Consider the following 13,754-nt stretch of genomic DNA (forward strand, 5'->3'; position numbering starts at 1 on the left):
CCTGGCACATGGGGTTGCAGCTGCAGTGTTCATAGGCTTTAGCCCTTCTCCGCAATGCAGTCTCTTCCACCGTGGCCCCTCTTGGCACACTACAACGGTACCAAGCAGGCGTACACCTTCCCCATACTGGAATCTTTTCCAAGGCTATCTTCCTGGCAGCCCTCTCCTGGCATACAGGGTCACCGACTCAGTTCTGCAGGCAGGCAACGATCAGTTCAGTGCAGCAGCCGTTTCCTTTGACCTGGAGTCCAGTCGACAGGGTTCTCCACTGGACCTTGCTCCCTCCAAGGCTGTCGTGTCATCTTCCTCACAGGGCACACTGGTATTGACAAGCTTGCAGGGGCTTGTGCTCTAGGGCAGGTGGTCTTGCTTTCTCTGTGTGATGTGTCCTCACCCAGCAGGGAGACTAGCAGGTGTTGACCCCCTTACAGGCACGCTTGCACTCAGTGTAACACACACTTGTCCAGCGCTGTTACCTTCATGTATTATGCCACTGCAGGCACACATACACTCATCACACACATTCCCTTTGCGTGCACAGCACAGCCCTGTGGCTTTTCCGTATTGTGCTACTTGCAGGCGCACACACATCCAGCACATATATTCTCCATGTGCATGCTGAATAACACTGCATCCTTCATGGACTGTACGCCTTGCAGGTACACATACACTCAGTACATGCACTCACCATGCACCCACTGCACAGCACTGCCCAGCACTATCCTATCCATGTATTATACTCTTCCCAGGCACACATACATTCAGCACAAAGTCACACAGCACTTTACATCCAACCGATGTAGGCAAAGGGGGGAGTTAAGCATTCAGCAGGAGAATTTTAAAAAGTGAGTGAGGCTGTACCCCTCCCTTACATAACATGAGTTAAAACGGAACTGTTCACTCCTGCTTATCATTACACGGTATGCTATGCTGCCACCAACTGCTCGTGCTTCTTAACTCTTGGTAAAGGCAGTAGCCTTTTAACGCTGGCAGGATAGTGCTTTGGGAGCCCCTCCCTTTCCAACAAGACCGCAGTCCACGAGACAAGCCTACGTCATGCCGCATTTGCATGTCCAGTGATTGCCTGTGACAACACAAATCAGTATTAGGGATCCAGACAACAGTACAGTTTGGCACTCAAGGCATGGTTATACATCCATTACCATGAAGAGGACTTTGCAGTCCCAACAAGTATGCTTCAGTGAGGTACAGCATTAGGCTGTTGCTATTGCTAATGTATGCAGCTTGTTAGTGCTGTAGTATATACAGTCAAAGGTTGTAGTATGGTTGCTGTTGAAATTTTTTCCATGCACGTCACACATTAAAGTCCAAAATGCGTAAATGGTTGCTTGTTATGCACCGTGATTATGCATACGTTCATTCTGATAACATCATGAGTTTTAATTGCTGAATTGGGAGTATGACTATTTCTTTTTCCATAAACTGTTGACTTAACCTGACATCCGTACTTTTTGTTTTATTCTTCCTTTCATTTGTGTTGGGCTTTTTGTAGACATGAGTCAGATTCAGAGTCCATTCATGTCCTCAGCGAAGAGGAGCTGAACAAATTGGGAGCCAAGCTTGTCAAGGCAGAGCTGATGGGAAATATGGTAAGAAAGGCTCCTGAAATTTGCTCTATTTTAGTCATCTGTCATGTGCTTTAGCATTTACAGTTACTTCATATTGGTTTTAAAATAGTTGACAAACAGAGAACGTTAATGTATTGTTTTAAATATTTAATCTAAATACATGGATGAATAACAATTTTAAGAACATTTAATAATACTGTTTAATGGAGATTTGTTCGCCAGTGGATTAGGAATGCATGTTATTTAACTAAGAAGCAGTGACTTAAAAACAAAGGCACATAGATATTGCTGGTAACTGGGGACCGCCAGAATGTCAGTTTCCTTTAGAAGAATCATGGCTGTTCACTTCTTATGTCTATATTCGTCAGCTTTATTAGTACCAAAGCATGAAATTGGTATTTATACATGTGAAACTGTATCATTTATATTGTAGGTGTCTGTGTGGTCCCTGTTGGTGCTTTAATGTCTTTGTTAGTGTGGAGGGGCTAATTTATTTCAATCTTGGGCACATCACCCCAAGTTATTCTTAGCAGCCTACCTTTTCAGCGTCTAACATCAGCTGTGGGGTATCTTCATTCGACTGTGAAACCGTTACTTTTTTAGAAAATAATGTTTTTATTGGTTAATGAGAATGAGAACAGTACAGCGATCATGGCATATTCATGCTTGACCATCCAACAGCACCAGCAAAGCAGCAGCATTCATAGCCGCGTGTACACCAGGCATTTCCAACCCTTATCACAAGAACTATTTGTGCTCCAGGACAATCATTCCGAGCTAATAACAAATCTCATCACAATACCATAGTGACCACAGAAATGTCAGGAGAAGTGCTATCAATATGTAATGCTTCATATGACCTATGACATAACACCTGAAGCACCGTGCACCCCGGCACAAAGTACATAACCACAGCAATAAGTCTCCCCAAACTCAGTCTGAATTATCATCCTAATATCAAATCTAAATAGGTTTTGGAAGTACAGCTATTTTGTCTGTCAGCATATCACTGCCTGAATTTTTTTTCTCTATCAAATAACTCTTCCATTTTCGGCAACCAAAGTGAATTTTCTGAATGAAACATAAGATCTGATAGAGCCATCTAGCCTCAGATTCCTAAATTTAGAATTATCCCTAGGCGTCAGACTGGAGCCGGATTTCTTTTGCAGTAGCAGCACCTCTGCGCGCCGGGGGACGGCGCCACACGACCCTGCCCTGACGACTACGGACGTGACGTCAGTGAGGTCATATAAGTCCCTCCCGGCACGCTGAAGTCAGTTTTCCTTCTTTTCCGCATACAACACGGATCCGGAGTAAGCAGTTCCTCTGGCCTGTTTTCAGACCCCTTTGACGCTTCGCGCCTGGAACAGTGTGCGATGCCTTCGGGTTTTAAAATGTGTACCTCCTGTTTGCGGCAAATGTCCGCAACGGACCCACACCTTATCTGCTTGTGGTGTCTGGGCAAACACCACGACTCGACGGATTGTGAAGCCTGCCAACACCTCAAGCCGAAGTCCCGGCGGGAGCGCCGGATGAAGCTGCCTTCAGCTCGCCTGTCCCAGTTGGAGTCGTCACGGCCCCTGGCCGCCTCTTCGGCGGCGGGTCCCGGTGGCAGTGGCTTCCATTTGCCTTGGTCGCCATATGGTTCCAGGGCGCGTCGTTCGCCCCTTCCGGGTAAGTCACAGCACATGTCGCCGAGTCCTTCCGTCTGTTGTCGGGGGCACTAGTTCCCGGAATTCTCCGGACGTGCGCCTCCGGGAGTCGTTCCTCCCCTATCCGCCTTATCCTGGCGCGGGGCAACTCGGACCCAAATGGAGGCCTATGCTGCGGCCTTGCAGGCCTCCCTTGGGTCCCCTCCTCTCCCTGGGGCATCCTCGGAGCCTCCACTACGTGCGGGGTCTCTGGCAGACCCACTGACGGGATCTCCCCCGGCGCCGACTGCGCCCCTTGCCTCTAGGGATGATGAAGCTATGGCGTCATCAGGGCGCGGCCCGGCTGGGTCCTCCTTTTCAACCCATAGCACCCCTAACGCGCCACATAGTCCAGTGGGGCTCCCTGTAGCGTCGCAGGTGGTTGCTGATGCTCGTAGCTTTGCTTCAAGCCCACCTCAGCTTCCAGACAAGCTGCTGCTTGTTTGGAGGCGGCGTCGGCGACAGTTCGGCGCCGTAGGCTTGCCTCCTCGGCTCCGGCTCCATTCCTTACTTCAGAGTCCGGCGGCGTCGACTTGCCCCCCCCCCCCCCCGCCCCCCCCCCCCCCCCCCCCCCCGCCCCCGCCTACGGCACCATTTTTTTCTTCGGAACCGGAGACTGTCGTAATTGAGGTTGTGTCGGCACCGGACCTGGCTGAATCGGCGCCGAACGGGCCAGGGTTGGCGAAAACAGAGGCCGCCCTGGCGCTGCCAGATTATTGACTCCTCTCCGGAGGCTTCCAGGGGGGAGTTTGGCATTGCCTCAACGTCCGGCGACGCCAAATCTGTCCTTGCCTCTCCCCCCCCTTGGAATTTGCAGCACCAGCGAACTCCCCACCTCCTCAGGAGCCCCATCAGGACCCTCATTCGTCAATGGGGCTTCCTTCTTTTGGACATTGGTCTCATCCTCAGTTCATTGGACAACCCCCCTTGGAGCTGGGAGGTAGTTTACAGCCTTCACCGACGGATGAGTTGCTCTCCCCTCCTCTGAGAACTACCGAGGCCTTTGCGGCGTTCATACGAGTAGTCTCCTTGGCCGCCCGTGTTCTAAGTATGCAACCACCTTCGGTTCACCTGCCTGTTGACCCTCTGCTGGATGTCCTCCACCACGGGTCGGGGAATGTAGAGCTGCTTCTGGCCTTCTAAGCTTTTCTTTATGATGCCCTTCTGGGCACCTGGGCTCGGCCAGCTTCTGGTGATCCGTTTGGCTCGTTCTTTCTTGCACCGTCACCGACCTACTCCACACAATCCAGTTTGCTTATTTGTACACCCAGACGTTCAGGGGTTTGTTCTGCAGACTGCTTTTCCTTCCGTGCCTCAGCTGCTGCTTCCTCCCTCCCGGGAGCCCAGATGGCTGGAGTTGTGGGTTCATAATATTTTCGCCTCCACTAGCGCAGCTCCTCACTCATTTGATACAGTATGTGTCTTGGCTCGGGCTTCTTCTGCCCTTTGGGACTCTGCAGAGTCTCTTCTGTCTTTCACCTCTGAAGGCGCTCATGTTGACCTCTTCCATCTTCTCCATGAGAGCCGTGATCTGGCAGAATTTTCAATCCGCTCGGCCCTAGGCCGAGCTATGGCTAGTTCGGTGGCCCTACGACGCCACGCTTGGTTGCGGGATGGCGTCTTCCCGGAGAATATCCAGGAAAGCCTTGTTGACCTACCCTTTGGTGGGGTCCTTTTGTTTGATGTCCACGCCGATTCTGCAGTTCAGCGTCTCCTTGCAGTTTTTCACCCTCCACCATAGGTCTGTACTTCGCAGGTCTCAGTTTGTCATATCCTGGGGTAGTTACCCTTTCTTTTAGCGTCCACCAGTTGGACTATACATTTTTTGGCTGGCAGTAAGCCTACTGTGACGGTGTTCCACAGGTCGTTGTGTTCTGTCCTTGGACTATTGCCTACTGTGGTGGTGTTTCACAGGTCGTTGTGCTCTGTCCTCTGACTATGGCCTACTGTGGCAGTGTTCCACAGGTCATTGTGTTCTGTCCTCTGACTGTGGTTTACCTTATGAGGGGCTCCTCTGTTTTTCTTGGGGGCGTGATATACTCCAGGTGGGGTACCTGTATGCGAATGTGTATCTCCACTTGGCGCCAGGCAGGAATGGAGGTCCCTTTGGACAGTTTTCAGTGTTGTGCCTTCTGGCACTGCCTACTACACGCCATGGGTCTCACCTTGCTTGAGCCTTGCATGTGTGCCTCAATCTCCTCTTCTAGAGGCTTTGTCCTTGGACTAACTCTTTTCAGTGTATTTCAACACGCTTCAAAATTAGGCTGCCTCCTGCCTCAGGTGCATTAGGTGGGTTCCTCCTATAGCGCCCGCAGATGCGTTGTCTCTGGAATATATATATATATATGTATATGTGTAAAATTATAACTAAATTACTCTAAAATTTATGTTCCAGATAAAAGAGTAAGTATACAACTGTTTCAGCTAAAAGGAGAGTGCCAATGACCAATGCATGAGACAAACAATCTTACAAGCAAGTAAAGAAATCTTCACTTGCATTCAGGTCCTGTGGTACTTTGCAATCTAATTCTAATATGTATTGGGTCTCCAATTTGCGCAAGAGATATTCTCGCTTGTCACCCCTTCTAAGTGGCAAGACTGTGTCAATGACAAAGTATTTCAAGTGTTGTGTGTCACTGCCATGCTGTTCTTTGAAGTGTATTGCCACGGGATACGCAGCATCATTATTGGTTATTGCCTGCATGTGCTGGTGTATCCGTTTGTGAACCTACAGCTTAGTGCTACCCACATAGCGCAGGCCACACGGACACTCCAGCACGTAAACTGCAAATTCTGTCTTGCAATTGAGAAATTTTGTAATTGCAACTGGTTTCTGTGTAAAAGGGGTAGTATATGTGTTGGTATTATAACCTTGCTTACAAGCTCTACAGCTGGAGCATTTAAAGAACCCTGTTCTTCTACTGAGCCGATTTTTGGGGGTGGTGATCTCAGGGCTGCTCTTGACCAAAGCATTACTCATGGAACGTGCTTTCCTAAACGTGATACTCGGGGTTGCTGATATTCGTTCCCCCAGGATAGTATCGTTCAAGACTAGTGGCCAGTTCTTATTCACTATCTTTATCAGTGTCTTGTGCTGTCGATTGAACGTCAGCACCAGCCTTGTAGGCTTGTCAAAAGATTGAGACAGACTAGCCTTCTTTGTGGGGCGATCAGCCAATATTTCTGAACGTTGCTGTTTATTGGCTTTATTAATGGCGGATGCCACCACACTCTGAGAATATCCTCTAGCCAAGAACCGGTCCCTGCTGGCTTGCTGGGCCTGTATGCAGTCCATTTCTGTGCTGCATATTCTCCTAATCCGCAGCATTTCCCCGTAGGGAATGCTATTGATCAAATGAGGCGGATGATGACTAGAGGCATGCAGCACCGTGTTGCCAGCCGTAGATTTTCTATGAAGGGGTGTTTCTAGTAAAAACCTCCACGTCCAAAAAGATTATGCTTTCCTTGCTCATTGTTGCTGTAAATTGTAAGTTTAAGCTGTTATTATTTAACTCTGAAATGAAATCTTGCGCATCCTTGTCATTGCCCTTCCACACCAAAAACAGGTCGTTAATGAACCTATACCAACAAAGAACATGTCTGGAGAGTGTCGCTGTGCGTTGCCATGAGAACCCGCTCCTCCCACATGCCCATATGAAGACAGGCATAGCTGGGAGAAAAGCAGCCCCGCATGGCAACTCCCCTGACCTGTTGGAAGATTTGGTTATTGAAAAGAAAGAAGTTATTTTCCAAACATGTGGCAATCGTAGACAATAGCATTTTGTTGTGCATACTGAATTGTCTTGGTCTAGTATTCAAATAGAATTCAGCTGCCATTCAACCATTTCGATTGTTTATACTAGTATACAGTACCACATTAAGTGAAATCAATAAGCAGTCCACATCCCATTCAACGCTCTCGATCTTATCTTGTATGTACGACGGGAGTTTCTTCACCAGATCTTGTAAGAAGAAATCCACATACATGGATGTATATTCAAATTTGCTGCTAATGGCCAATTTAATGAGCCTCCCCGGTGGTTTATGTTTATGGTTTATATATATCCAAGGGTTGACTGTTGGTATCCCTTTTTTACACACCTCCACCTCTCTTTACTTCTACGAAGTCTGGTCCTATATTCCCGTTTTTCGGGAAGCAGTTGTGTGCCCTGTACTCAAGCTTGCCATCGTTCTGCCCTGCAGTGTTTTTCTTACCATGTTTATAGTGAGCTTCGGTGCCATTTCCTGCCTCTTCGGCACTGGGGATTCCTAGGGTTCCGTTCCCTCGGGTGGACCTCCGCTTCTGGATGCTCTTTTCTTGGGAATCTTGTCTGTCCCGTTCATGTACTGGATGGTCCCTCTCTTCAGTGGGAGTGCATTTCCCCTCTAGGTCGGAGGTGGTGGTCTGGAGATCTGATGTTCTCAACAGCTATGCGTGTTCTTCTTCATGGTTCCTATAGGCACCTTCGGTGCCTCGGATGCCACGCCATTTGGATGTGTCTTTTTCCTTTGGGTGTCACCCTATCAGTGTCTGGTGTGCCTGCGGGACAGCTTCTCTGATGAAGGTCGTACCAGGTGTTTTTTCTCTGCGTCTCTGCCTTCCGTGGGTGCGTTTTTGCTTCGGCCTTCAAACAGCCTTGTTTGGCAGTCCCGTACTCTTAGCTACGGCACCTTGTTGTCTCCATAGCTGTCTGCTATGTGCATGTTCTCGTTGTGGTCCACCTCGGTGTGCTTCAGCCTGGTGCTGTCTGCTGCTGTCGCCTTCATGTGACTAAGTGTGCACTTGGCATGTCTTATGTTGCCTTGTGAGGGCTCGCCTGGTAAGCTCTGGTTACGTACCTCCATCTTGTGCTCTGGCTTTCGTTGGTGTCAACCTAGTGCACCATTGAGCTCTGGGAGTAGTTCTTCGCTCTGAACACTCTCTTAAGTTCTGGGATATTACTTAGTGCTGTTTCTGCATCTCATACTCACACGGGTATGGTCTTGTGCCATTCTGGCAGTCTTGTGATACCTTGCTGTTGTCTTTTTCTCTCAGAGCTGCTTGGGTTGCTGACTGGCTGCTCTGCCACAGCTTTCCCCATAGTCCGTCACTTTGTGGCCGGTTTAGTGCTATCGGGCACTTTCTATTCTATCGCAGACCCACCTCTCCCTTGGGGTATGGCTGTGGTATCTTTTCTAAGTTAAGGAATCTGCGGCTAGATGTCTCTATCAGATGTACGAGTTACTTACCTTCGGTAACGATGTATCTGGTAGGGTTGTTGTCTAGCCATAGATTCCTTAACGGCCACCCATCCTCCCCGTTCTGCGAGGGCCTTGCCATGTGGGCTTCTCCACTTTGCCTCCTTTCAGTTGGCACTGGTGCTCCAGGGTGCTCAAATTGGTGCGACCAATTTACGAATGTCGTGGCTTTCTTCCCTGCACCTGGAGAGTGGCGAGTACTTCCCGCTCCGACGCTTGTGGAGATTACTTCCTAACAGCAAACAGTACGGAAAACAGTACGGCTTGTGTAATGCTGCGAAGAACCCGCCGCAGAGCACAAGGACTGTGAAAGGGGCATCGGCTGCAATGGCGGAAGAGAACGGCTGTCAGGGAACCACAGCGGCTGCTGCTGCAAACAATGCCGCGGCTGAGAAACGTGCGACGGCCGAAAAGCAAAAGACTCCTGCAAAGTCCCTCAGGAAAGAAGGAGCTGGAATGAGCTTACAGAACTCTCATACGACTGGGAAACAAGACAAGGCTGCAATAATAGCGGGTAAGCAGCTGATTATACGACCACCTATGTTCACTGTTGCAGATAAAAACACCATCACAAAAACGAAAGGTACTAATGTAACCATTGCTTCTGCTCCCTCTATAAATAATGGCGCTATAGTGCTAATGGATAAAGAAAAGACTAAAGATACTGAGAGAGATGAAAGCGCTGATAATGTTGAAGAGGCTATAGAAATATCAGAGGCAGATAAGGCTGATAAAGATGCAGAACAGTCGCAGTCACAGTTACATGCGCTGGACTTAGAGGACATGGAAATAATGGACGCAGAGCCAGATCTAAGCGGCGCTGAATTAAATAACGTACCTAACAACATGAACCATGAGACTTTGGAAACTAATGTCGAGACTCAGGCGGTAGCGGCGCATAATACTATTGAAGGCCTCAAAGTAACTGGGCCCCCTGGTGACTGTAGTGGAAAATAATGAGAAACAGGATGGGTCGAACGATGAATATGAGGAATTGATTGATGACGAGACAATGCTGGGGTGGACTCTTCTCAGGATGTGTTGAAATCACTGGCTCGGAAAAAAGGGAGAGGGAAGGCCAAAAATAATCAAAGAACAAGAAAAATACTAATCCTTCCTCTCTCTCTACGGCTATAACATATGCAAATACAAGGGCAAACCTATTATAGATGAGAGCCCATTGCGGAAGTGGATTCAAGCTAAAGGAGGGGTAAAAACAATGGCTTTTCGATTATCAGGAAATAGCTCCACGGGACTGCCCATTCCCCCACAAGAAGAGCGGGCCAGCGTAATCCCTTCTAATCCCTTAAACCAACCAATATTGGACAAATCTATTGGGGAGATGAGTTCTCATGAAGCAATTGGTGGCAGAGAAGAGACAAATGGAAATGCTGTATACCCTACCCTCTCTACTAGAGAAGACATGATTGAGGGGACTGGTCACTGTGAAAAGGAGGCACAAATTTCCTTAAGCTTATCTCCGAAAACAACTTCCCAGGGGGCCATTCTATCTGACACACCATTGGCGGAGATCCCTTCCTTGGCCTTAATCCTAAATACGCTGACCGAACACTGACTTGAAGCACAAAAATACTTCTTGCAATTGAAAGAGGATAATACAAAGACACAAAATTACCTACTTGAAGTTAATAGTAAAAAGAGTACTATAACTCAAGAAGTAGAAGAATTACAACAGAGGATTGTGCAAATTGAAGAAAAATCGGCAAATAATGAACAAAAAAATACTCGCCATGACTAAGAGATCCGGGCTCTACAATACAAAATCGAGGACATGAAAAATAGACAAAGAAGACAGAATCTTAGACTTTTCGGGATTCCAGAAGGATCGGAAGGATCAGATCCTCATGCTTATATTATTAAACTTTTTTTTTTTTTTTTTTTTTTCAAAACCTTTATTCAAAAAAGGAGATACATGCGCAGGCCCACAACCATCATGGCCGGCCGCAAAGCCATCAATGAAAACAGGAGAAACTGGAGCCAATCAGTAAACAGGATATATCAAAGTACACCAGATGTGGTTGTGGGGCTCGCAAACAGGATATGAGGTTTTCATTTTTAAATTTTAGAAAAAGAGTTGGGGCTGCAACATCAAGGACATCACCCCTTACAGGATAGAAGCACAAAGGAGACGATTGGGACTTACCCCAATTACAGTCGGAGATAGGCTATGACTGAAGCAACTATGCAATCTGGGCAGCCACGGCGATAATACTGGACAATAAACCACAATACAATAATCCACATTTCTAAACATCACCCCAGAGAGACTACCCCCCCCAAGAACAGAAAAACCGAGGCTTGTCGAGAAGCCGAAAAAGAAAAAAAAAAAAAAGGTGCAAGACCAAGAGACAGCCAACCCTACTAAAGAGGAAAGAACCCTCCCAAAGCCGGAAAAGAGCGATAGGGACCATAGAACAAAACAAACTAAAATAACAACCCCCCCCCCCGCTCCCGCCACCCTGCACCCCTGTAATGACTACGGCCTAACCCACTAACAGCGTGCCTGTCGCCCCGGAACTGCCCCACAGAAGGGAAAATATAAGAGGAAGTGGAGGAGGAGAAAAACTAACAGGCCCCCTGACCCCTGGTACCCCCGCCGGCAGTAACCCCCCCATAGCACAATCATCATCAAGCAAAGCAAAACGGTCAGCATTATCACTGGGAGGACAGTCACCAGAAACCCCCCCCCATCCTACCCCCGGCCCGGTGAGGTATTCGGTGCGGTCCCGGCAAAAGTAAACGGAGCAACCCCAAGGAAATAGAAGTCAACCCTGCATGCCTCACGAGGAGATTCATCGCCAAAGTCATAACATTGCAAACAAAGAAAGCGTCTCAGATGGTCCAAAGCAGTGGCAAGGAGCAAGAAAACCTCAAAGTCAAAGTCAACCCTGACCAGAGCGAATCCGTTCCGGAGCACATCTCGACCAAGCCATATCAGACCAGAGGCAGTCAAAGCGTCCATGACAGGCCAAGGCAGTGAAGGTGAAGCACAGTCCGGTCACAAAATGGCGGCATCCGTTATGCAAACGGGCCAGAACAAAGGAAAATGGCGATCCCCTTCGACGGGACCCCGAGACTCGGCAATGAAGAACATGACATCCAGTGACGATACACCATCGGATAGGAGGCTTAGAGGGAAGACCATGTACTGTAGCCGATGAAGGAAAAGTGAGGCCGACTCTCAAAGGAGCAAAGTCGGGCTGCCGCTCGGGCTCCTGAAGATGGTAGGTCAAATCGTTCGACTGGACCGCAGAGTTCTGTGCAGGCGCTGCAGCGTCCGTGGCCGGTCGCGAGCAGACATCATCCAGTTTCGCCGCCAGGGAGACACATGCGCCGGTGAATTGCGAGCGGAGCGCCCCAATCGCCGCCATTACGGATCTCAATGAATGTGCGTCATCCATCCCCTCCATCCCGGGGTCCAGAGGACGGAGGGGAACACAATCTCCAGCCCACATCGCCGGGCTCCGGGCACACATTTGGCGACCGCAACAACAGGGGCGCCCCGAACTGGCACACACAGCACAAACACCGGCCGTGGGTGCAGCCCGTCAGCCCCCGGACCGGAAAACGAGGGTCAGGCACACAACCCACAGCCACGGTGCAGGAGGATCGCAGCACGTCACAGTGTCTCGTCTTCGGCACCATCCATCAGCGAGGACAAGAGTCACAAGCGGAAAGAATTATTCAAACCTGGAAGACCGGCCACAATCGCGGTCCCACAGCCGATGTTGATCAGGTCCCTCCGGGTGTTTCAAAAATCGAGGTCCCGGCGGCAGCCCGGGAGTAGGCCAAGAATGGGACACGACATAACTTCGTCGCTGAAGAAGGTAGGAAATCCGGGAAAGCACCGTTGGCATCAGGCAACCTTCATACATCCAGGCACAGGGCATGGGTAGAGGATAAACGACAGGATAGACGAGCCGCCGGCGGAGGTCGGCGGAGCCGGGAGCTTATGGGGCCATCTTGGTTTGCGGCGTAGCTCCTCCTCCTGTTAAACTTTTTCAACGTGCCTTCCCGGATCTGGCGGACTGGGATTGGGACTCTCAGCTACAAAGAGTTCACAGACTACCGCTAGTTAACAGAAATAAAGGAAACAAATTTCCGTTCCTGATTTTTTTGGGAATTTTTTTACTGAGGCAGGCGGTTTCTCTAAAAGCAAAACCTAACTCCCCAATTGTCACAGAAGATGTAACTTTCTTTGTTAGGTCAGACCTTTGCAAGGCAACTATGGAGAGACGATGGAATTTACATCAATTAATTGATTCTTTTAAAGCAACAGGGGCTCAGGTTTTTCTTCAGGAACCTGCTTGCTTAAAAGTCATAAAAGCTGGTCAAACGTATTTTCTTAATCAGGTTAAAGAGGCGGAGCTGGTCTTAGCAAAAATTACGAATGCATAATGTATAAGACCTACGAGAGTTGATATTGCTTGAATCTTATTAATGTTCATACGGTGCTGATAAAAAAATGACAAACTGATATAGTTTTAGGGGGAGTCTAGAACGGCATACTTAATGATGAAGGTGAGGGGCACACGGATAGCTGCACCTTCAAGAGGCTGCCCTACCAACGGCAGCAGGTGCAAAAGGGGGGATTTTCCCTATGGTACGGGGGGAGGAAGACAGAGCAGGGAGGGAGTGGGAGAGGGGTATGGGGGGTATAAATAAAAAATGACATGACAAGTCTAAGTAAGGACAATTTGGCAGAATTAAGATGTAAAATTAATAGGAACGATAAGAAAGGGACAGAGATTTATGATTTCACTTACTCTCGAAATGGCGTACTGTAGTTGCTTAGCTTGGAATGTGTCAGGCTTGAATAATATGATTAAAAGAAGTTTAATTTACGAAGAATTGAAAATGTATGATGCACAGGTGGTTATGTTAACAGAAACACATATTTGTTTTAAGGACAAAAAACTTTTGACTCAATTAGGGTATGAGGTAGTAATCTGCACATCTTTAAACGCTCCAATAAGAGGAGTCGCAATATTAAAGAAGAGACAAATGCGGTGAGAAGTAATTAAAACTGCTGCAGATAACGGGGGGCGATGGGCAATAATGCAAATGCGGATAGGGGAATGTATCTATGTCTTTTGTGCTATTTATGGGCCAAATAGAGATGAGCCACGAATTTTTGATTGGTTGAATGTAGAATTATTATTGTTGGAGGGCGAACTTATTTTGATGGGGGATTTTAATTGTGTACTAAACTACG

The 13,754-nt window shown here is 48.3% G+C and overlaps 1 protein-coding gene across 1 annotated transcript in view; it reads left to right on the forward strand.

Moving 5' to 3' along the window:
* Positions 1–13,754, forward strand: part of CWF19L2 (CWF19 like cell cycle control factor 2) — a 1,214,198-nt gene that overhangs the window by 462,518 nt on the left and 737,926 nt on the right. The window contains exon 9 of the mRNA XM_086935247.1: positions 1,514–1,610. Within this exon, the coding sequence (XP_086791373.1) occupies positions 1,514–1,610 (97 nt within the window). The remainder of the gene's footprint in view (positions 1–1,513; positions 1,611–13,754) is intronic.

The sequence above is a fragment of the Lissotriton vulgaris genome, chromosome 8 (genome assembly GCF_964263255.1).
Source record: "Lissotriton vulgaris chromosome 8, aLisVul1.2, whole genome shotgun sequence".
Classification (NCBI taxonomy): domain Eukaryota; kingdom Metazoa; phylum Chordata; class Amphibia; order Caudata; family Salamandridae; genus Lissotriton; species Lissotriton vulgaris.